Source organism: Pygocentrus nattereri, chromosome 24 (assembly GCF_015220715.1).
Source record: "Pygocentrus nattereri isolate fPygNat1 chromosome 24, fPygNat1.pri, whole genome shotgun sequence".
NCBI classification, from domain to species: domain Eukaryota; kingdom Metazoa; phylum Chordata; class Actinopteri; order Characiformes; family Serrasalmidae; genus Pygocentrus; species Pygocentrus nattereri.
Window position 1 is genome coordinate 1,319,039 of NC_051234.1, and position 24,395 is coordinate 1,343,433.

The 24,395-nt window shown below is 42.5% G+C and overlaps 1 protein-coding gene across 3 annotated transcripts in view; it reads left to right on the forward strand.

Moving 5' to 3' along the window:
* znf385d (zinc finger protein 385D) overlaps window positions 1–24,395 on the forward strand; it is a 112,846-nt gene that overhangs the window by 63,965 nt on the left and 24,486 nt on the right. For all 3 annotated transcript variants that reach the window (XR_005129554.1, XM_037533770.1, XM_037533769.1), the window contains exon 4: window positions 9,094–9,265. Coding sequence is in view for 2 of the 3 variants with exons in the window: in XM_037533770.1 (XP_037389667.1) it covers window positions 9,094–9,265 (172 nt within the window). In the remaining variant the exon portion in view is untranslated. The remainder of the gene's footprint in view (window positions 1–9,093; window positions 9,266–24,395) is intronic.

The following is a 24,395-nucleotide window of genomic DNA, read 5'->3' on the forward strand; positions in this document are numbered from 1 at the left end:
TTCTAATAAAGTGGCCAGTTAGTAGAAGCACAAGGTCGGTGTTTCTAATAAAGTGTCCAGTGAGTGGAAGCACAAGGTCAGTGTTTCTAATAAAGTGTCCAGTGAGTGGAAGCACAAGGTGGGTGTTTCTAATAAAGTGGCCAGTGAGTGGAAGTACAAGGTCGGTGTTTCTAATAAAGTGGCCAGTTAGTAGAAGCACAAGGTCGGTGTTTCTAATAAAGTGTCCAGTGAGTGGAAGCACAAGGTCAGTGTTTCTAATAAAGTGTCCAGTGAGTGGAAGCACAAGGTGGGTGTTTCTAATAAAGTGTCCAGTGAGTGGAAGCACAAGGTCGGTGTTTCTAATAAAGCGGCTAGTGAGTGGAAGTACAAGGTGGGTGTTTCTAATAAAGTGGCCAGTGAGTGGAAGTACAAGGTCGGTGTTTCTAATAAAGTGGCCAGTTAGTAGAAGCACAAGGTCGGTGTTTCTAATAAAGTGTCCAGTGAGTGGAAGCACAAGGTCAGTGTTTCTAATAAAGTGTCCAGTGAGTGGAAGCACAAGGTGGGTGTTTCTAATAAAGTGTCCAGTGAGTGGAAGCACAAGGTGGGTGTTTCTAATAAAGTGGCCAGTGAGTGGAAGCACAAGGTCGGTGTTTCTAATAAAGTGGCCAATGAGTGGAAGCACAAGGTCGGTGTTTCTAATAAAGTGTCCAGTGAGTGGAAGCACAAGGTCAGTGTTTCTAATAAAGTGTCCAGTGAGTGGAAGCACAAGGTGGGTGTTTCTAATAAAGTGGCCAGTGAGTGGAAGTACAAGGTCGGTGTTTCTAATAAAGTGGCCAGTGAGTGGAAGTACAAGGTCAGTGTTTCTAATAAAGTGGCCAGTGAGTGGAAGTACAAGGTCAGTGTTTCTAATAAAGTGGCCAGTGAGTGGAAGTACAAGGTCAGTGTTTCTAATAAAGTGGCCAGTGAGTGGAAGCACAAGGTAGGTGTTTCTAATAAAGTGGCCAGTGAGTGGAAGCACAAGGTCGGTGTTTCTAATAAAGTGGCCAGTGAGTGGAAGCACAAGGTCGGTGTTTCTAATAAAGTGGCCAGTGAGTGGAAGTACAAGGTCGGTGTTTCTAATAAAGTGGCCAGTGAGTGGAAGTACAAGGTCAGTGTTTCTAATAAAGTGGCCAGTGAGTGGAAGTACAAGGTCAGTGTTTCTAATAAAGTGGCCAGTGAGTGGAAGTACAAGGTCAGTGTTTCTAATAAAGTGGCCAGTGAGTGGAAGTACAAGGTCAGTGTTTCTAATAAAGTGGCCAGTGAGTGGAAGTACAAGGTCAGTGTTTCTAATAAAGTGGCCAGTGAGTGGAAGTACAAGGTCAGTGTTTCTAATAAAGTGGCCAGTTAGTAGAAGCACAAGGTCGGTGTTTCTAATAAAGTGGCCAGTGAGTGGAAGTACAAGGTCAGTGTTTCTAATAAAGTGGCCAGTGAGTGGAAGTACAAGGTCAGTGTTTCTAATAAAGTGGCCAGTTAGTAGAAGCACAAGGTCAGTGTTTCTAATAAAGTGGCCAGTGAGTGAAACTACACGAGAGGTGTTTCTAATAAAGTGGCCAGTTAGTAGAAGCACAAGGTCGGTGTTTCTAATAAAGTGGCCAGTGAGTGGAAGTACAAGGTCAGTGTTTCTAATAAAGTGGCCAGTGAGTGGAAGTACAAGGTCAGTGTTTCTAATAAAGTGGCCAGTGAGTGAAACTACACGAGAGGTGTTTCTAATAAAGTGGCCAGTGAGTGGAAGCACAAGGTCAGTGTGTAGAACAGAGTGGTCAGTGCAGCTGTTAAATTACTGGCTCACTGCAGATTTTGTCCACTGTGTTATTTTCTTACTTACTGTAAAACTAATTAGCCTGCGCGCGTTTGAAGACGCTTTTTGACCAAATAAGGCTTTGCCTGCTGAAAATAACTCCACGCTGTGGCAGGAATTCAAAAGTTTACACAGCCAAAGCTCATTCACTGACATTTTTAATTCATGAGAGCTTCCTCCTCTGCAATATTGTTTTACCTGAGGTCTTTAGTCCAAAGAACATCATATTAAAATCACCATTTTCTCTGCGCGCCTCCATCTATTCTGACGCTCCGTCACAGTTATTACATCGTGGGCATTGCACTCTATCGGGGGATAATCAGCGATTGTCAGAGTCATCCGTCAGGACCGCCGCTGTTTTCCTACCGCGTCCTCCGCAGCGCTGTGTGTGAGCAGAGAGCCCTGGGGGAGATTTTACATTCAGATCACAGCAGCACTGCGAGGAACACTGTCCTCCTTCTCTCTGCGCCCGGCACGCTCCCGGCTCAGAACGGGACAGGAACTTTTTATGTCACGTTTTTCAGAAATGAAACGGGCCTTTGAGCACTTCGCTTCGGGGACGAGCCGGGCCGCCAACTCTGGAAATGAAATTTGGTTTTCGTGACATTTCAGATTTCAGAATTTTATGAGAGAGATGCAGCGCGTCCTGTTCCTCCTTGGGAAATATTAGACATGAGAAGAGAATATGAAGTAACACCGTGTCTGACAGCACGAGGAGATAACAGAGGCGTCAACCTCTCAACGATTACATTTCGTCAGAAAACTCTCCTTTAGGAATCTCGACTGACTTGATTTGATTCAGTTACAACAGACATGCATCGTGGAATCTCAGACTTCACGCCGTTGATTAGATTCTTTAACAAGGTTCTTTAGCAAGCGATTCATTTCTAAATTCACCACAATTCAATTCAAGCAGATTATGATTCTTCAGTGATCAGTGCTTCAGTAATGAATCGATTCAGTTAGATTATGATTCTTCAGTGATCAGTGCTTCAGTAATGAATCGATTCAATTAGATTATGATTCTTCGGTGATCAGTGCTTCAGTAATGAATCGATTCAATTAGATTATGATTCTTCAGTGATCAGTGCCTCAGTAATGACTCGATTCAATTAGATTATGATTCTTCAGTGATCATTGCTTCAGTAATGACTCGATTCAATTAGATTATGATTCTTCAGTGATCAGTGCATTAGTGATTACTTGATTCAATTATGATTCTTCAGTGAACAGTGCTTCATCAGATCTCAGAAAAAATTGATGAATTGATTCAGTCTGATGACTCTTCAGAAATCGAATCCTGATGTAATCTCCGACCTCTATTACTTGATTCAGTTTGATTATGATGCTTTAGTAAACGATTAAGTACATCACAAATTCTCAAAATTTACTTTCAAATTCAATTTGATTCAAGTTGATTGATTGATTCCTTAGGAAACAACGCCTTATGAGATTTCAAATTTCCCAGTGATTGGATTCAGTTTGAATGTGATTCTTTAGTAAATGATTCAGTGCATTGTGAGTTCTCAGATTTCAAGACAATTTGATTAAATTTCTTTGAAAATCTCAAAGATCTCGAATGTGATCCCTTAAGAAACAATTATAAATCTTAGATTTGATTCTTCAGGAAATGATTCAGTGCATCTCAAATGATCTCAAAATCTCAAAATTTTTAAATGATTTGATTTGATTTGATTTGATTTGGTAGCAACTCTTTAGTGAAAAAGATACAGTGAATCATGAAATCTCACCACAATTAGATTCTATTTGAAAGTGGAAAAATTGAGAGAAAAAAACACGAATTTGAGTCGATGAGTTTTTAACATAACACAGGTAATAAAAGCATGTTTTTGTTTTTTTTTATCCCAACTACAAGCTAATGAGCCCACAATTTATTATTGTAATCAATTCTAATCAACATTTGTAAATCAATGCAGCTGAAAGGCGATATGGAGATGCTTTTTCTACCAAAAGACTCCCTTTTAACAGTTAAAGCGATTCGCCTTTTATCTGCTAAACACGCCGCTTCAGGGACTGCAGCACTAATTTGCTTGTCTGATTGACTGATAGCGTTATTTAACGGAGTCCCGTCGCAGGTGCCCGTCTTAGTTAAAGACTTTCCGAAGAGGAATCTCTCCATCCCCCCGGCTTCAATCACAGCACTGTCACACTGAGAGTGTCGCTAAGGACAATTCTTCCATATCGGCCCTTTAATGAAAGATTGATTGCAGTGGAGATTACACAAAACATCCATCCGCATCACACCTCTCTCTCTCTCTCTCTCTCTCTCTCTCTCTCTATCTCTCTCTCTCTCTCTCTCTCTCTCTCTCTCTCTCTGTCTTTCTCCCTCTCTCTCTCTCTGTCTTTCTCTTTCTCTCTCTCTGTCTCTTTCTTTCTCTCTCTCTCTCTCTCTCTCTCTCTGTCTTTCTCTATTTCTCTCTCTCTTTCTCTCTCTCTCTATCTCTCTCTCTCTGTCTTTCTCCCTCTCTCTCTCTCTCGCTCTCTCTCTCTGTCTTTCTCTATTTCTCTCTCTCTCTCTGTCTTTCTCCCTCTCTCTCTCTCTCTCTCTCTCTGTCTTTCTCTTTCTCTCTCTCTCTGTCTTTCTCTTTCTCTGTCTCTTTGTCTTTCTCCCCTCTCTCTCTCTCTCTCTGTCTCTCTCTCTCTCTCTCTCTCTCTGTCTCTCTCTCTCTCTCTCTGTCTTTCTCTTTCTCTCTCTCTGTCTCTTTGTCTTTCTCCCCCCTCTCTCTCTCTCTCTGTCTCTCTCTCTCTCTCTCTCTCTCTCTCTCTCTCTCTCTCTCTCTCTCTCTCTCTCTCTCTGTCTTTGCAGTGGAGAGCTATGGATGCTACAAGGCTGGTATATGACATCACATTTATCTTGCCAGTAGAACCATTTTCATGACAATATGCTCCTCTAATGATGCTGCACATACAAACCCAAACCATATAAATCTGTTTCATTACTGTCTCTTGCGTCTGTCTCTATAAATACAATTTTTCAAAGTGTTTTCATAGCAGTGTGAGATTATTGCTTTCACAGAGAGATTCATTTCACACTTATGGTTTTTACATTCTTAGTTTGCTCCATATGGCTGTGGTGGAAAGAAATATGATATTAAAGATGCAGTATGCAATCTTACACTGACATTGTATAGACGGTTGCATTTGATTTAGAGATGCGTTTTAGTTGCTGTGCCTTCTTTTGAAACTTTCAAGTAACATGCGCTAATGTTTGGGTAAATCTGGCTTTCAGCTTTGGCATTTAAAGGCACAACATATGGATAAAATCAATCTTTGGTATTATTCTCAAGGTTTGACTTCAACTTTAACTTTTAAGTTTTCTATTTGTTGTTATTTATCAGTTGTTATTTGTTAGTTACAGTATTCTGTAGCACATTGTATCCCTCAGCCTTCGCTGTTTGACAGAATGTATAATTTTGTCATTTTTATATTTTTGATGTTCTTTCATTACAATATCCAGTGTGCATTGTGCAAATACATCACACAACCCCTGGGGTGTTATTCAGTCATGACTACTAGCCACTAATCTATGGGCTAGTAAATACACCTAAGCAAGAGTAGGCAAGTTGGTTGTGTTTTCCATATAGGCCGTCATGTCCCTTTAAAGGTGCAGTGTGTAAGATTGATGGGGATCTATTAGCAGAAATGGAACACCATGATTTCATTAGTGCATAATTACAGGTAACTGAATTGTGTTTTTGAGCCCTTCATATGTAGAAAGGGAGCAGGTCTTCTTCCAACCAAGGCCACCGTGTTTCTACAGTAGCCCAGAATGGACAAACCAAACACTGGCTCTAGAGGGCGCCTTTCGCATTTTTTCATTGAAGCGGCAGCTTGAATTTGGTTCTGCTGTAATACCATTTGGACAACGAAGAAAGAAGAAGAATCAGTGGTTGCTGCCACTGCTAACCATTTTGTGTTGTGAGACGTTTTAGAACAAGAAATTTTGACAACAGGAGGATCGGACTTATTATTTAGCACGAGAAAAAGCAACAAAGGATGAAACCTTATCATCAAAGAAGCGAAAATCTGGACAGGCGACGGCAGAAAACCTGACAGCCTTCGTAGGTTCTACTATACACTTGGAAAGGGAGGGGTGAGGGAGGGGGATTCAGACGGTTGCAATCTGCAACCTCACTATTAGGTGCCACTAAATCTTACACACTGCACCTTTAAGGTATGGCTAATTTATGGAGAAACGTTGTTTATCCATGAAGGAGTTTGTTCCAAGACACATTTTAGACCATTTTGATCCATTTGAATTTTTTCACAGAAATATCAGTAATACTTCATGATTAATAATATCTTGATAAGAGAAATGAATATTTATTTCCCATTATACATCAGCCTTTATTCTTTTCAAAAACCTGCTGTATCCACCTCAGACAGTAGCTTTAAACAGTGATCATCAGTGTTTCCCATGACTACAGTCATGGAAAGCTGCAGTTCCATGTTCTCCCTGATCCTTTCCACCCGATTCAGCTCGTCAGCCGCATGGCAAGGTTGAATCAGGTATGCTGGAGCGGGGAAAACGCTTAATTCAGGGTTTAAGTTTCAGAACTACGGCTTACGCTGCTATCATCCGTAAACAGTAGGCTCAAAGACCCTGGCGTGCCGGCTGCAGACGGCGTGCGAACCTGTGAAATCTAAGGGAATACATGTATGAAAGCTGCTGTAAGAAGATTTTAAAGCGTGAGCGTGGGCTTAACGGCGACGTCAGGAGGGAAATGAGCAGAGCAGGCGAAATATTTGTGTGTGCACATCACTCCTTGTGTCAGTCAGCGAGGTGGCGTGCCGTTCACATGCCTGCCTCTGCTTGTCAGCAAGCTGACGGCTGCCTTATGTATTCCGAAAGGCGTTCCGTTGCCTCCTGACTGTCTCCTTTGCCGCTGCAGGCAATGTCAGACCGTCGACCAGGGGAGCGTGCCGAGGTAAACAAGGACAACTGAAAGTCCCTGCATATGGCCCTGTCCGAGTGAGTCATAATAAACCCGCTTTGAAGGTGAATTCGGGTGTCGCTCGGCGTTAGGCGCCTTTGACAATGCCCCTGCATTATTAATAGGCCTGTTTTTTTTTTTGCCATGAAGGCTGGCAGCAAACCGGCATATTTATGCCAAGGTTTCTGCCATAAAAAACGGTAATATCCCACAGCAATAAGGACGGGATCTCTCTCCCCTGACAAGTTCCCTTTTTGTTTCCAACGTTTGCTCAAAGCAAAGCCGTCAATTACCTGTAAATCACTCAGACAATTCGCGGGGATATTTACGAGCTTCAGTGTCTTGCTCTAAAGCTGCTAAAACTGCTCTGCAGATGGACTTGGCTAGACTTAAAATGACATGCAAGATCTGAGAGGCCTTCCTGTAGTCCTCGCTCTCCCCTGCAGCAGATGGGCACTGCTTGTTCGGCTTGAGTCCCGCGAGGCACAATCGGGCCGAGTGTTCAACCGTGACTCCAGTGGGGTGTGCTTGCAGTTCACAGCTTCTGTACCCCACCTGATGTTCTGTTCATATCAGTTTTGTTTGGTGTAGAGTTGTTTGACAATAGACACTGTCCTAAAACAGCTTGCCCAGAAATGCAGGTCCAGCCCCCCTAATGAGTGTCGCAGAGGGAGACGGAAAAGAGGCAGATATAAATTTGAGCACAGTTGCCTATGTCTGTCATATGAGCTTTGAAACTGGCGTTCAAGTTTTGGGCCTAAAGATGTGAAAATTCTGTGGCCACTACGAATTTTAGAGGGGCGAAAAACTCCGATAACTGATGGTAATAATATAATTTAATTTTATAGTGACTGACATGATTCTCAGCTCTCATTCATCACACTTCTTGAACTCATTTCAGTATGTTGTAGCCCTGGGCGCAGAGTTACCCAGAATGCTCTGTGTGTTTGGTTTATGCTTATTACCTCTTCATTTTCATTATTTATCTATATAAAAAAGTCTTTGTGTGTGTGTTTTAGCATGTTAGTCTCATGTTAAAGTGAGCTAAGGTGTAGATTTGGATGATTTTGTGACACCACAGTGATGTTTCGTGGTCTTAACCATTTGTCCAGCCTGTACTGTGAGATTGTGAGTTTGGTTCCTGCAGAAAAGAAGCAAATTATCGCCGCTCTATTGCTGGCCAACCAGAATATATCAATCAAGTGATTTACTAAGGCAGAAGAAACAGTGGAGCTGCCAAAATGCCTGATCTCGAGAGTTTACAATTATTCTGATGGTAAATATTCTTTTCAGAACACGTTCAAGGCTTGTTCTTCTGTCTCGCCATTGTATCTTCTGCTACTGTAAGGAAGTCTCCTTATACCAGAGTTACATGTAAACTGGCCACTGCTGTTTGCCCAAACTTTAGCAAATTGCCCAGAATATGTTTAAATATATCCACCCATTTTTTGCATGATCAACATTTTGCACAATCCTTCATCAGATGCTCAGGCAGGATGTGTCCAATTTCTACCTGAAAGTGATACAAAAGATACTCAGAAGGGGAACCTACCCTCCTCCACACTGGAAAGTGCTGCATACATGTACACTCAGCAGCCACTTTATTAGGTACAATTAGGTTCAATTTCTTCTTAACATAAATAGCTAATCAGCCAATCACACGGCTGCAACTCACTGCATTTAGGCATGTAGAGGTGGTCAAGACGACCTGCTGAAGTGCAGACCGAGCATCAGAACGGGGAAGAAAGGGGATTTAAGGGGCTTTGAACGTGGCGTGGTTGTTGGTGCCAGACGGGCTGGTCTGAGTATTTCAGAAACTGCTGATCTGGGATTTTCACACACAACCATCTCTAGGGTTCACAGAGAACGGTCCGAAAAAGAGGAAATATCCAGTGAGCGGTCAGTTGTGTGGACGAAAATGCCTTGTTGATGTGAGAGGTCAGAGGAGAACGGGCAGACTGGTTCCAGATGATAGAAAGGCAGCAGGAACTCAAATAACCAACCAGAATCTCTGAGGAACGTTTCCAACACCTTGTTGAAAGTCTGCCATGAAGAATTGAGGCAGTTCTGAAGGCAAAAGGGGGTCCAACCTTTTACTAGTGAGGTGTAGTGTAGTGATGTGTGATGTTAGCAGATTAAACAGAGGAAAGTCCTATAAGCCAGTGATTGATGTTAAAAGTCAGCAGTTGGGAAAAAGATCTGGTGGACCACCGACTTGATGCTGGGGATGAGAGGATGCTAGCCTCTAGTTTGCTGGTGGTTGCTTCCAGCCCTTTCCTCTCTCACTCTGTGGCTTAGCCCCTCCGTCTCTTTCTTCCACAGAGCCAAGCGCTGGCCCACTACAAAGGCACCAAGCATGCCAAGAGGCTCAAATCCCTGGATGCCCCCAAGTGCAAGCAGAAAAGCTTGGTGGTGGCCAGGGAGAATGCCAGTAAGGAACCATCCAAGAGCCTCTCTCTTCCTGCGCCACTGCAGAATGGCACGGACTGGAAAGGTAAGCGCCACCATTGGTTGTTTGTATGTGTTGTTGCCTTTGTTTCATTTTTAGATGTAAATTATCTTATGGACACCATAGTTTGCAGTGTTCACCTTCAGAAAGCTGAAATTTCTCCACAAGGTAGACGTCAAGTGTGATAGCAGACTAGTTGTCTAGTGCACTGGTTCTCAAACTGGTCCAGATTTTGGTTGCAACCTAACTTGCAACACGCAAGAATAAAGGGACCGAGTCCTAGAGGACCAGTTTGAGAACCACTGTCAGTCAGTGCTGTGGACAGTCACATTGCTTGATATCAGCAGTGAGACATGGCGGTGGCAGGAGCAACAGTCAGCATTCAGGAGGAGGATCTAGAAAGCAGGTTTTCTGCTAAACACAGAGCCAAATGTTCTTTGTTAGCCTAGTAGTACTTCACAGGAGATGAAACCAATTCCACTGTCAACTTCTGTAAGACTACCCTGAAATACTTCTGCTATGCTTTACCACTTCAAGACGAAACCTACACTACTAAACACTTGTAGGTACTCATGGGTACGCTAAGGGCCAACTAGTAAACCAAGCATTTGACTCCCTTTATATTACTAGTTGACAAAAAATTCGATACGATTAATAATCATTCGTTCTTTACTGCAACAGTGCATTATCAGTACATCACTGAGAGGGAGGAAACTGGCATGAACCCACACCAGCGGGATCTTATAACCCTATGTATGTTTCCAGCTAAAATTTGGCATGTATGTGAAGTAAAACAATCCCTATTTAAGTATACGTACGCTGTAGGACTGTTCTCTGATATCGGAAACATTCACTATGTTGTAGTAGCGATACATTAGTTAGGTTTGTGAAGGCAAAAAAAATGTCGGGGGTGCTAAGGAAGGGTGGTGTTTCACGTCAGTGTTGCAGTGTGACCTTTCTAGGAAAGTGCCATTCTGGGGTACTGCTTTCACCTTGCACAACCTACGTGAGATGCACTGCAAAGTGCATTTGAAGGCTGAAAGTGACCTTCTAATATCTAGCAAGTGGCTCCTGGCAGGAAAACTCAGCTGATCTAAAGTCTTTGTTGCGATAAATTCGATCCATGAGGTCATATAGTTGAGGGTCGACTGCGACCACTAGTCCCAACCCCTCCTCTATTACAGCTGTCAGTAGCCACATTCACTTACATTCACAAGAACACATCCATGTAAACACCTCAATCAGACTAGACTAGACTTAGCAAGGTGGGTAGTCTTGTAATAATCTGTTGAATAGAGGAATAATAACGCCTCTACTTTAAACGGTTCTCTACGCATGTGCATCATTTTGGATCGCATTACTTGTAGTGAGCATTTAAACGGAGATGTTCCATCAGATTGTTGAGTAGAGTGCATATAAACACCTCAGTCTTAATTTGTCTAATCTTAATCGGAATGTCTTTGTTTGGATTGGCAAAAATGCTTGTAAACATATCCACTGAAGGCCTGCCTTGTTTTTGGCTCCCTGAATGCCTTGTGTTGAGCGTTTATCAACTGCACCTCCTCTGCCCTCAAATCATTCGTACGGATTAAATATCTCTCAACGTGCGTTGAGTTCCTCCAGCCATGAGGGTTTTTTCCTCTTTCTTCTCGGACCTGGTTTGGAAACAGGAAACGCTCCTTAAATTCATCATCGCAGCCGTAATTTGTATGACAGGCCGAGCTGCTTCTTGCATTAATGCTGCTGATGTTCGTCACGCGAAAGGTCACTGTGTAAAACTCTTGAAGCACTGCCTGACCTGTCACAGAGCAACATGGTACCCCCATGAGGGAGAGGGACTGTACTGACCTCACCTAACCTAGATACCAGTCGTAAACAAGAACCCTCAGGGCGAGCACAGATCCTCGTCTCCGATACCCGGGAGTCTATTGCCACTTTTAAATGAAGCGACCCAGTCTTTCCATGTCGAGGTTTATTAGTGATTCAGAAGATGGAGTCGTGCCCCAGTGGATCATGCTAAGCTCCCTGGCCCGAGAATACGTGCGTAAGCACTTTCTGGAATTAGCTACACCCAACACATGTTTGGAACGCACCATGGAATCGTAATTTACCTCCCTTTTTCTTTCTTCTTTTCTTTCGTTCCTTTTTTTCGTTTTTAAATATGCCCTCTCAGGCTTGGGAGGGCTCATCTCATCCTCTGAGAACATCTATTTCTACTCAGACACCTGCAACGATTTGATGGCTTTTTTATGGGACAGGTGTTGCCCTGAAGTTTCTGGAAGAGATCCATTCCGAGACCCCAGACTCCGGCGTCTTAAATTACCCCTAAATTTCACTAACAACATCCTGCTTGTCAGAGCTGGAGGCCAGGCTGGGAGATTTTAGCCTTTTAGCCTCAGATGGAGTCTGGAACCCAAACGAAAGGAGACGAATGCAAAAATGTGGAGCAGCAGACGCCTCGGGTTCCTCTACATGTGTGGGCAATCCAGCATGCAAGCTCGGCTCTTCCCTTCGTTTCTTCTCTTTTCCTCCACCTTCTCTTTTCTCTTCTCTCTTCTCTTCCCTTCTCTTCTTTTCTTTTCTTTTCTCTTGTGTTCTTTTCTCTTCTCTTCTTTTCTTTTCTCTTGTGTTCTTTTCCCTTCTCTTCTTTTCTTTACTCTTGTGTTCTTTTCTCTTCTCTTCTCTTCTTTTCACATCTCATTGTTTCTACCTTCTCATTCATCCTTTTTCTCTTTTCTCCTCTCTTCCACCTTCTCCTCTCTTCTCCATCCTTTTTCTCTTCTTTTTCCTTTCTTCTCTTTTCTGGCACCTTCTCTTCTCTTTTCCCTTTCCCTCTCTTCTTTGTCCTTTCCTCTTTTCTCAGTATGTCTTATTTCCACTTGTCCATGTTTTATTCTTTTTTCTCCATTTTCCTCTTCTCTTGTCTCTGCATAAATATCTGTTCTTCTCTGTTCTATGCAGTCAGATGTGCTTTCTCTCTCTCTCTCTCTCTCTCTGACTCTCTGTCTCTTTCTCTCTCTGTCTCTCTCTCTCTCTCTGTGTCTCTCTCTCTCTGTCTCTCTCTCTCTCTCTCTCTCTCTCTCTGACTCTCTGTCTCTGTCTCTCTCTCTCTCTCTGTCTCTCTCTCTGTCTCTCTCTCTCTCGTCTCTGAGTTTATCTCTATCAGAAATCAGGTCTGGACTCATTCCTGTTATTGGGGGCTCTGAACAAAAAGAGTCGCTGCAGTGGCAGCGTCAGGTACCTGCTGCTGGCGGTCAGAGCGGATAAGGCTCGCGCTCAGATGACCCTCACTCCGCTCTCCTCTCTCAGCCCAGTGTTCGCGGCACAGCGGCGCGTGTGAGTGTTTGTTTGTCAAAATGCCACTCGCTAATGAATATTAATGCGCGGAGATGTCAGGGAGATGAATGGCGGAGGCGGCGGAAAGGCGCATTAGCTGGAGTTTATTTGGCACCGTATCAGGAGCTGCAATGAAAAGCAGAGGGCACAGAGAGTAACAGGCCGGCAACAGAGAGGGAGGAGGGTGGCCTTCTGGAGTGTCTGCTTAACGTGTTTATTTCAGTGCTTTTCTTTTTGTTTTCAGCGAAATAACAGGGGGAGGGAATATATACTGTTTATATGTAATCAGTGAATAAAAGCAAAAGCTAAGCTCTAATCACGAAGCCCACAAAGACAGAGTTAACAGCAAAGTTCCGCATCGAACTTGTAAATGTAGAGCCCACAAGTTAATTAGTTTTTATACATGAAACCTATAAATTTAACAGTAACAATGCATTCATATTTTCCCTACTAAATCAATGAGATTTGTAACATGAAGAACAGCCTTACATTCACAATGTCTTTAAATATCGAGGAAACAGTCCTACGGTTCAGTCACCCAGTTTGTGTAGAACTGTGGGATTATTTTGGAGATTATAAGGCTCTGTTTAGGTCTGGTTTGGTGTAGAACTGTGGGATTATTTTGGAGATTATAAGGCTCTGTTTAGGTCTGGTTTGGTGTAGAACTGTGGGATTATTTTGGATATTATAAGGCTCTGTTTACGTCTGGTTTGGTGTAGAACTGTGGGATTATTTTGGAGATTATAAAGCTTTGTTTAGGTCTGGTTTGGTGTAGAACTGTGGGATTATTTTGGATATTATAAGGCTCTGTTTAGGTCTGGTTTGGTGTAGAACTGTGAGATTATTTTGGAGATTATAAGGCTCTGTTTAGGTCTGGTTTGGGGTAGAACTGTGGGATTATTTTGAAGATTATAAGGCGCTGTTTAGCTCTGGTTTGGTGTAGAATTGTGGGATTATTTTGGAGATTATAAGGCTCTGTTTAGGTCTGGTTTGGTGTAGAACTGTGGGATTATTTTGGAGATTATAAGGCTCTGTTTACGTCTGGTTTGGTGTAGAATTGTGAGATTATTTTGGAGATTATAAGGCTCTGTTTAGGTCTGGTTTGGGGTAGAACTGTGGGATTATTTTGAAGATTATAAGGCGCTGTTTAGCTCTGGTTTGGTGTAGAATTGTGGGATTATTTTGAAGATTATAAGGCGCTGTTTAGCTCTGGTTTGGTGTAGAACTGTGGGATTATTTTGGAGATTATAAGGCTCTGTTTATGTCTGGTTTGGTGTACAACTGTGGGATTATTTTGGAGATTATAAAGCTCTGTTTAGGTCTGGTTTGGTGTAGAACTGTGGGATTATTTTGGATATTATAAGGCTCTGTTTACGTCTGGTTTGGTGTAGAACTGTGGGATTATTTTGGAGATTATAAGGCTCTGTTTACGTCTGGTTTGGTGTAGAACTGTGGGATTATTTTGGAGATTATAACGCTTTGTTTAGGTCTGGTTTGGTGTAGAACTGTGGGATTATTTTGGATATTATAAGGCTCTGTTTACGTCTGGTTTGGTGTAGAACTGTGGGATTATTTTGGAGATTATAAAGCATTGTTTAGGTCTGGTTTGGTGTAGAACTGTGGGATTATTTTGGATATTATAAGGCTCTGTTTACGTCTGGTTTGGTGTAGAACTGTGAGATTATTTTGGAGATTATAAGGCTTTGTTTAGGTCTGGTTTGGGGTAGAACTGTGGGATTATTTTGAAGATTATAAGGCTCTGTTTAGCTCTGGTTTGGTGTAGAATTGTGGGATTATTTTGGAGATTATAAGGCTCTGTTTAGGTCTGGTTTGGTGTAGAACTGTGGGATTATTTTGGAGATTATAAGGCTCTGTTTACATCTGGTTTGGTGTAGAACTGTGGGATTATTTTGGATATTATATGGCTCTGATTACGTCTGGTTTGGTGTAGAACTGTGGGATTATTTTGGAGATTATAAAGCTTTGTTTAGGTCTGGTTTGGTGTAGAACTGTGGGATTATTTTGGATATTATAAGGCTCTGTTTACGTCTGGTTTGGTGTAGAACTGTGGGATTATTTTGGAGATTATAAGGCTCTGTTTACGTCTGGTTTGGTGTAGAACTGTGGGATTATTTTGGAGATTATAAGGCTCTGTTTAGGTCTGGTTTGGGGTAGAACTGTGGGATTATTTTGGAGATTATAAGGCTCTGTTTACGTCTGGTTTGGTGTAGAACTGTGGGATTATTTTGGAGATTATAAGGCTCTGTTTAGGTCTGGTTTGGGGTAGAACTGTGGGATTATTTTGAAGATTATAAGGCTCTGTTTACGTCTGGTTTGGTGTAGAACTGTGGGATTATTTTGGAGATTATAAAGCTCTGTTTAGGTCTGGTTTGGTCTAGAACTGTGGGATTATTTTGGAGATTATAAGGCTCTGTTTACGTCTGGTTTGGTGTAGAACTGTGGGATTATTTTGGAGATTATAAGGCTCTGTTTAGGTCTGGTTTGGTGTAGAACTGTGGGATCATTTTGGAGATTATAAGGCTCTGTTTACGTCTGGTTTGGTGTAGAACTGTGGGATTATTTTGGAGATTATAAAGCTCTGTTTAGGTCTGGTTTGGTCTAGAACTGTGGGATTATTTTGGAGATTATAAGGCTCTGTTTACGTCTGGTTTGGTGTAGAACTGTGGGATTATTTTGGAGATTATAAGGCTCTGTTTAGGTCTGGTTTGGTGTAGAACTGTGGGATTATTTTGGAGATTATAAGGCTCTGTTTAGGTCTGGTTTGGTGTAGAACTGTGGGATTATTTTGGAGATTATAAGGCTCTGTTTACGTCTGGTTTGGTGTAGAACTGTGGGATTATTTTGGAGATTATAAGGCTCTGTTTACGTCTGGTTTGGTGTAGAACTGTGGGATTATTTTGGAGATTATAAAGCTCTGTTTAGGTCTGGTTTGGTCTAGAACTGTGGGATTATTTTGGAGATTATAAGGCTCTGTTTACGTCTGGTTTGGTGTAGAACTGTGGGATTATTTTGGAGATTATAAGGCTCTGTTTAGGTCTGGTTTGGTGTAGAACTGTGGGATTATTTTGGAGATTATAAGGCTCTGTTTAGGTCTGGTTTGGTGTAGAACTGTGGGATTATTTTGGAGATTATAAGGCTCTGTTTACGTCTGGTTTGGTGTAGAACTGTGGGATTATTTTGGAGATTATAAGGCTCTGTTTACGTCTGGTTTGGTGTAGAACTGTGGGATTATTTTGGAGATTATAAAGCTCTGTTTAGGTCTGGTTTGGTCTAGAACTGTGGGATTATTTTGGAGATTATAAGGCTCTGTTTACGTCTGGTTTGGTGTAGAACTGTGGGATTATTTTGGAGATTATAAGGCTCTGTTTACGTCTGGTTTGGTGTAGAACTGTGAGATTATTTTGGAGATTATAACGCTCTGTTTACGTCTGGTTTGGTGTAGAACTGTGGGATTATTTTGGATATTATAAGGCTCTGTTTACGTCTGGTTTGGTGTAGAACTGTGGGATTATTTTGGATATTATAAGGCTCTGTTTACATTTGGTTTGGTGTAGACCTGTGGGATTATTTTGGAGATTATAAGGCTCTGTTTAGGTCTGGTTTGGTGTAGAACTGTGGGATTATTTTGGAGATTATAAGGCTCTGTTTACGTCTGGTTTGGTGTAGAACTGTGGGATTATTTTGGAGATTATAAGGCTCTGTTTAGGTCTGGTTTGGTGTAGAACTGTGGGATTATTTTGGAGATTATAAGGCTCTGTTTAGGTCTGGTTTGGTGTAGAACTGTGGGATTATTTTGGAGATTATAAGGCTCTGTTTACGTCTGGTTTGGTGTAGAACTGTGGGATTATTTTGGAGATTATAAGGCTCTGTTTACGTCTGGTTTGGTGTAGAACTGTGGGATTATTTTGGAGATTATAAAGCTCTGTTTAGGTCTGGTTTGGTCTAGAACTGTGGGATTATTTTGGAGATTATAAGGCTCTGTTTACGTCTGGTTTGGTGTAGAACTGTGGGATTATTTTGGAGATTATAAGGCTCTGTTTACGTCTGGTTTGGTGTAGAACTGTGAGATTATTTTGGAGATTATAACGCTCTGTTTACGTCTGGTTTGGTGTAGAACTGTGGGATTATTTTGGATATTATAAGGCTCTGTTTACGTCTGGTTTGGTGTAGAACTGTGGGATTATTTTGGATATTATAAGGCTCTGTTTACATTTGGTTTGGTGTAGACCTGTGGGATTATTTTGGAGATTATAAGGCTCTGTTTAGGTCTGGTTTGGTGTAAACCTGTGGCATTATTTTGGAGATTATAAGGCTCTGTTTATGTATAGAAGTATAGTTTGGTATAGAATTATGGGATTTTTGTGGTTTGGTATGAAGCTACGGGATTGTGTTTGAGATTATAAGGCTGAGTTTAGACGTGATTTGGTATGGAACTATGGGATTATTTTAGCATTACCAAAACAATGTTGACGGCTGAGCATCAGATTTTGTGGTCTTCTGTGTCGCTCAGGCCTAAAAAAAGCAAGTAGATGCAAGTCGTTTCAAACAGATGAAAACTTTCAAGAGTTAGTAAAACAAAACAAATAGAACTTTTCCTCTTATGTGTTTGCATTATTTGCTCCTTCACAGTAAACTATTTGAATTCGGTTACTTCCCTAAATTATGCATAAGCCAATAACCCACGAAGACAGAAGTACAAACTTTTGCGTGTTCAGCGAATGCAGATGCGTATTTGCGGTAGTTGTTTACAAATAGAGTGAGTGTGTGTGTGTGTGTGTGTGTGTGTGTGTGTATGCGTGTGTGTGTGTGTGTGTGTGTGTGTGTGTGTGTGTGTGTGTGTGTGTGTGTGTGTGTGTGTGTGTGTGTGTGTGCGCATGTCCACGCCTTGCTGTTCCACCAAGATGGACAGAGGACAGAGAGATTGTTGCTTTAGATTAGAAGATGACTCAGCAGCCGTCTGTCAGTGGGTTCTGTGTGTATGTGTTTGTGGGTGTGTGTGTGTGTGTGTGTGTGCGTGTGTGTGTGTGTGTGTGTGTGAGAAAGAGATGCCTATAGCCCAGCCACCATCTCTCAGTTCCAGTCCAGTGCCGCAGGAAATGTACCCTGATATTAGCTATTAAAGAGCAGATTGTCAGGGGAGGCATGCCAGCTCCTGACAGCTGTACAATGGAGCCGAAAAGGGGGGGGGGGGGGGTGTTGGAGGGGGGCAGAGAGTGAGAGTAATAGTGAGAGGAGAAATAGTGAGAGAGAGAGAGAAAGGAGGAAAAAGAGGGAAGGCTTGCCGACTTTCAGCTTGTTCAGTCATCAGCGGCAGCCAAACTGACATCTCTCCCCAGCCTGGGCCGCCACACAGCCATTCACCAGGCACCGGACTGGAAAAAACCCTTACACACACTTACACACACACACATTACAGCCTGGCAAAGCTGATGACGCTGCTGCAAATGAAATCCACTTTTCACCCAGATAGGAGAAGAACCTTCCTCCAGACGCTCCTCTTAGAACAGGGGCTCGGACTGTGTCTCAAATCCAGCACTCTATAGTGCCCCAGTGCCACTTCTAGTGCAAAGATACAGGGAGTAGTGTGACTTTAACGTTGTAGCACCGATAAAACGAAGTACAACACTGCATGCTCCCAGTGTGTGAATTTCTACCAGCCCACAGGGCCTTCAGAGAAAATAAAAGTTTTGTTTTAACTCGTCTTCATTTCATATCAGTTTGTTTGTCGTTGTTAAGTTGTGTAAGTATTGTAGTAATCCTCTTATTTCTTTGGTTTGAGAAGAAAAGGTTCTTGAATTGCTCAGAGGAAAATTATTAAAATCAGGTTTTTTTGATCTAGAAATGTAGGAAAATACAACCAAGCCATTTCTTATTAGGCCAGAGGTCAGCAACTTGTTGCTCCGGAGCTGCATGCGGCTCTTTCACTGCCCTGCCGTGGCTCCACAGCTGAATCAGATCAGCAGGTAATAATAAAATAATCCTCCTCTACAGTAAAATAAAGCTCTGCTGATCCTTCAACACAGTTTAACAGTAAATGGTCTTAAACGCTGGAGTTAATGTAGAACTGCTGATTCACCCTTTAACCCTGAAGATCAGCGCAGACGGCTGGTCACCATAGCAACACAGACGACAGTCTCGCCCAGCTAGTAGCTACGAAACGGCAAAGAGAGAGATTTAAGACGGACGTCGATAATCTGGAGACGAATGGACTGATTTGAATTCGTAATCACTCCAGCTGGTTTCCTGACACGTTTAATCTGGATTGAGAAACTGTCAAACATTAAAAAGTCACGAGGCTGAAGTTGCTTCTCATTCGCGGGCTTCTTGTTCAGATTTTCCCGTTCCACCTTAAATGGTGCAACAGCTACATTCTGGCGCCTCAGGCACCATTTAAGGTGGGAAAATGGGAAAATTCTAACAAGAAGCCGGTGAATGAGAAGCAGCTTCAGCCTCGTACAAAGCTTCCTGCTGGAGATGTGAGAAAAGCAGCTACAGCTGAGCTGAAGCTTAAAGCGGAGCAAAGCAAGTCTGCGTTTTCATTTATATTTATTTATATTTTTAGCCTATACTAGGTCATTAGCCAGGACATATTAAGAGATATTTTCAGCCAAAATGGGAAAACATTACTTCAATAAAAAGGACCTAAAATGTTGCAGCTCAAAACGTGAGGTGAATTTTGATGAGAGGAGGCCTTCAGAAGCTGAAATGGAGGAATCAACGACATATATCAATGACATTTTGATATATGCAGCATAACTATAGGCCTTCTGGACATATCACTGATGAGCCGTGGTCTAAGCAGGTTTTGACCAGATGTTGTCACTGTAATGCAACATGAAATGAATGTTAATTCCAAAAAACATACCGAATGTCTTTTAGAGCCTCAAATCGATGTGTTTAATCTAGGAAAGCCAAAACAATTTAAGAATGGCTATCAAAAGTCCTGTGTTGCCCTGTCCTTGTCTTCCTCTGTTGTTTTGCTTCGTCTCCTCTCTGTTCCCGCCTTCTTGTCATCTGTTTCACCTGTCTGTTGTCTGTAGTCACAGGTGTTTATTGTTTGTTCCATGTGTATTGATACCCCTGGTTGTGTCCTCAGGTCTTGTATTGTTTATCTCTTGTTTTCCACGTTTTATCATGTCCCTCTCTCTTTGTTTTTTCTTTTTCTTTCAGTATTTTTGCTCTTTGTCATTTTTGTGGATGCCCTGCTTCATATTAAAATTGTCCACCTTAAATGCAGCAGTTACTTGTAGAAACTGGCAGTAGACGTCCAATTTACCTCAATAAATGCATCTTTAATCAGGAAACCCTTAAAAGAGTTAATTGTCCATCAACTTCTGCTTGGAAATGTTAATGAGCAGCTAATGAGTGGCAAAGCAAAGCTATAATCAGCCACTGGAGCTGCTTAGATCTCAAACCACACACTTCTGTACGTTACCTGCTACACTAAAGCGTATACTTCTAATAGCACTGCATACCGTTTGCATACTGTTTAGTGTGCTCTCATGAGGTTTGGCATGCAGTGTTAGTAATGGAGCAGGAAATTTCAGCTGTTTAGCTTTCATTCGTTATCACTACAGCAGCAAATCAAATAAAATCAAGGAAAATATGCTCAAATATAGCAGTTAATGTGCTTTAAAAGTTAGTTATTATTTTTGTTTTCCCAAAAAATGTGTTTTACTGCCTTTGTAGGCTTTGTTATCTCATAAAAGGCCACCACTGTGCTGCTGAATGAACTTCAAATTGCCTACAAAAATGGTGGCAGTGCAATTGTGTGATGTCCTCAGAAAATTGTGAATGTCCTCTGAGATGGACCAGTGCCAGCTTGGTCGGCTGTGTTGCCATGGTATCAGACTGTCTGGTGTACTGGCTGGTGAAGTCATGACTCACAAACTCAGTTAATACAGAATCAGAGTTTATCATTTATATTTATGTCTTTGTATATATTATATATTTCGGGTGAAATTTCAGGATGAACCTAAAATGCACTCCAACCTTTACAGGTGAACCTAATGTGACCTTCTCTAAACTTCTGAATGCGCACGTCCAGCTGCTCAGTGTTTCAGTACTTTCTGCACAACTTGCTGTTCTCTAATGAGGAGCTTAACGGCCAGGTGGTGGTGGTGGTGGTGTTACAGTGTGGGCAGGTGTGTCCATTCAATACAGAACAGCCCTACACTGTGAATGGTGCAGTGACCCAGTGGCCCAGACTACTGAATAACATCATTAATCCAGTCACTGCGCCTCTCCATGAACAACACAGGCCTCATTTCATCTTCATGGACGACGAAGCTCCAGCTCATCGAGGGCGCATCATTAGGGAACGGCTGCTGGAGACTGGGGTACCTCAGATGGAGCGGCCTGCACTTTCTCCAGACCTCAATCCCATAGAAAACCTATGGGATCAGCTGAGTCGCCGTGTAGAGGCTTGTATCTCTGTACCCCAGAACCTCAATGACCTGAGGGCCACCCTTCAAGAAGAGTGGGATGCCCTGCCTCAGCAGACAACGAGTCGACTGGTGAACAGCTGTATTTGATGCTCAGGGGGCGCATGACAAGTTACTGAGACATTGAGATTGTTTATTGGGGTTTACCCGCCACTGCTGTTGGCTTTGTTTTCAGTAAATTGTTTGAGATGAGGAAATCACCGCCGCATGCTTCTACTTAAATGCTTTGCTTTCATGATATACCATCACTGTAGCGTGAACCTTTTACGTTTTCCATAAATTTCACCCGAAACCCAAATGTTCCTAACGTTTTGTGAGTAGAGTATATATAGCGTATTGCATACTAATATAGCACCTACTTCTTGAGTCGAGACGCAGGGTTAGTGGGTGACCCAGCTCAGTTCTGGCGCATGTTGAAACCTTCTCAACTTTGGCCTCCGCTTGCGCAGCGCTGCTTTTGTCCGGGATATTTGCGGACTGCGTGAAAATGATGAAATCGGCACGATTAGCAGTGAAAGCGAAAGTGTGAAAGGGGAACAGGGCCTTCAGGGACTGATTTCTCAAGTCACAGAGGCATATAATGGGCCCTAATCATTTTAATTAAAACTCTTAATCCAGCATCATGGAGAAAATGTAATCAGAACTCATGGGAATGGTCTGATTACTCCACAGCCTAACGAGGGTGGAAGGATTTCTGAGATGGTTTTTAATGCTGCCCGCTGTAATTAAAGAGAGGAGATTGGCAGGGAGTTTGCTTCAAAGGAAAAGTGGATGGAGGGAGGACAAGGAGAGAGGGAGACAATATGGCTTAGGGGGAAAAGGTCAGAGGGCCTGGCACTGTCTCAAACCAGGCACTGTGCACTGTATTCGTACACTGTACACTGGTGTACTTCACTGGCCTGTTTGCTCCTGCAGGGCCGAACGGTTCTGAGCACGGAGGGAATCGCTCCAGTGGCTTCTCCATATGGATACGATTTAACAAGGAACGCTTAAAAACTAGGCTCAGCCAGCTTTTTTTCAGCATGATTAACTACTCAGGGCCACAGAGCCATTTGGTTCACTGATTGGTTCTATGTTTACGTCGGCACTGTGCCACCACATCCTGGTGCGCTATCTCAAACTTGAAAACAGCGAAAGAGGTTCTGTTCGCTCAAACGGACACCAAATACATGAAAGCGGTGAACGATTTTAAATCCGCGGTTTAATAAATGTCAAAACTTCAGTCTAGCACCAGTTTCTAAATGTTAAACAGTGTTTTTAACCAGGAGAATATAGCTGGTTAGCATAGCATGCTGTCAGCTCTGCCCACCACAGAACAGGTTCGTTTCCGACTAACGCAAGCTTTACTCACACAAGTTTAGATGGTACTGACTCAAATCTGAGGACGTGAAGTCGAGCCGCTGATTTTAGAGGAACAGAAAGCCTAAATTAAACCTGCTCTCTGGTGTCTGGAGCATCCTAGCTAAGCTAATGCTAGCCGAAGAACTTAGCTGAAGAGATCCAAACACCCCAGTGCAGATCCGATTCGACTAACTGCTCTGCTGTCACAAGTATAGATGATAAAGACTTACAACTGTGAGAGCAAAGTCGATTCATCGGTTTTGGAGTGACAGACAGCTGATAGGCTAAGCTAACGCAAGGGTACGGGGAGTCCCACCGCAGTACGGGCTCGGTTCTAGCGAACGCCTGATTAAAAACACCCATGTGGAAGATAAAAGGCTCATATCTGATTTGTTGAAGTGACGAGAAGAAAGGATTAGAGGATAAAGAATCTGAGAGCACGCTGTGAATGAACAAATGTGTTTTATGGTGGGTGGTGTGTGTAGCTATGTAGGTTCTGAGAGTGTCTCAAGGTTCTGAGAGTGATCTCAAGAGTCTGGACCAGCACAGAACGGCCTAGTATGGCTCCCAAGAACCATTCGGCTCAACAGTGGAAGAGAGGCCTCTGTAGTGCCTGGATTATTGTTGGATTGTCTCCAGCGGCACATTCCCATAGTGCTTAATATAAAACATACTAATAATAAAGATAATAGTAGAAGTAACTTTGTTTATAGAGCACTTTATATACATGCAGCAGCTCAAATTGCTTTACAATGGAAAAGTTAAAAACATAAAAGCAGAAACGTAACTAGTAATGAAGTAATGAAATGAAATAAAAGAAAGTTTAAACATCTGTGGTCAAGTTACGTGTGTTTTCGATGTTAAATTGTCCTTCAATCATCAGATTCATCCACTCAGGGAAGGGCGATGAAGCACAGCCCACGTTCCACAATGTTCTTCCACATGTTGCACGCAATTACACACTTCCACCAGAGAGGTCTCCAAATCCCCAAAACGTACATAGTGCAGCTTTAAGTAAACAAATATTAATATAACGTGACCTCCAAGTTACCATCTTGCCTGGGGCGCTCTGTAATTTATAGCCAGAACATTATACCAGTAACATATTTCATTGAGACATGGAGAAATTTTATGGATTCTCTTTTACTGTAGGTTCTGTTCTTTGCCTTTGTAGGGCAATATGGACGTCTCGCTCTCTTTCTCAGCTCAGTCATTCGTCCTCGCGAGTGGATACTGTAGATGACCATGAGATTGATCACAGTCATTACTGACATTAATGAGGGGGGTCTGAGTTTGTTCTCCCTCGCTCCCTCTCCCTCTCTCTCTCTCTCTCTCTCTCTCTCTCTCAATCTCTCTCTCTGCTGTTTCAGGTCACTGTACCTGAGGGTATGGATTAGCGGCTGACAGAGAATCAAAGCGGCCCACGAGCCTCAGAAAGCAGCTTTTAATGACTTGTTTTCAGATGTAAAAAGGAGCTCTAATTGATTTATGGAGGGAGCTGTCACACACACACACACCCCAACACAGATACACTCATGCACACACACACACACACACCCCAACACAGATACACTCATGCACACACACACATCTGTAATTGCGTGAGTTTTTTTTTTGCTCTGTTTTGGTCAGTTAATGGACTGTTGTTGTTGTTGTTTTCTCTCTGAAACCATTAGGAATGTGTTGATTTGCTGTCTGGACAGGACTATATCTAGGAAGGTGATAATTGGAATGCTGCTCCACATTTGTATAACACTTTCTATAGGCAGCTGTCTACGTCATTCTCCCAATGACCAGTATGCTTTCTGACACATGCGAATAATTGCGAATAAATGGGAATAATTAAACGAGTACCTGTTTTGTGGAAGAGTAGAGAAACTGTATGTACGGGAAGGTTTGGGTGCAGTTTGGGTGTAAAATTCTGTGAAAAGGTGTGAATAGTTTCCAGCAGGGGGTTATCACCCCTTCCCTTTAGCCTCTCATTGCTCACTAGTGGCTCAGCACAGAGTCACAACATTTCACTCGCAAGAGGC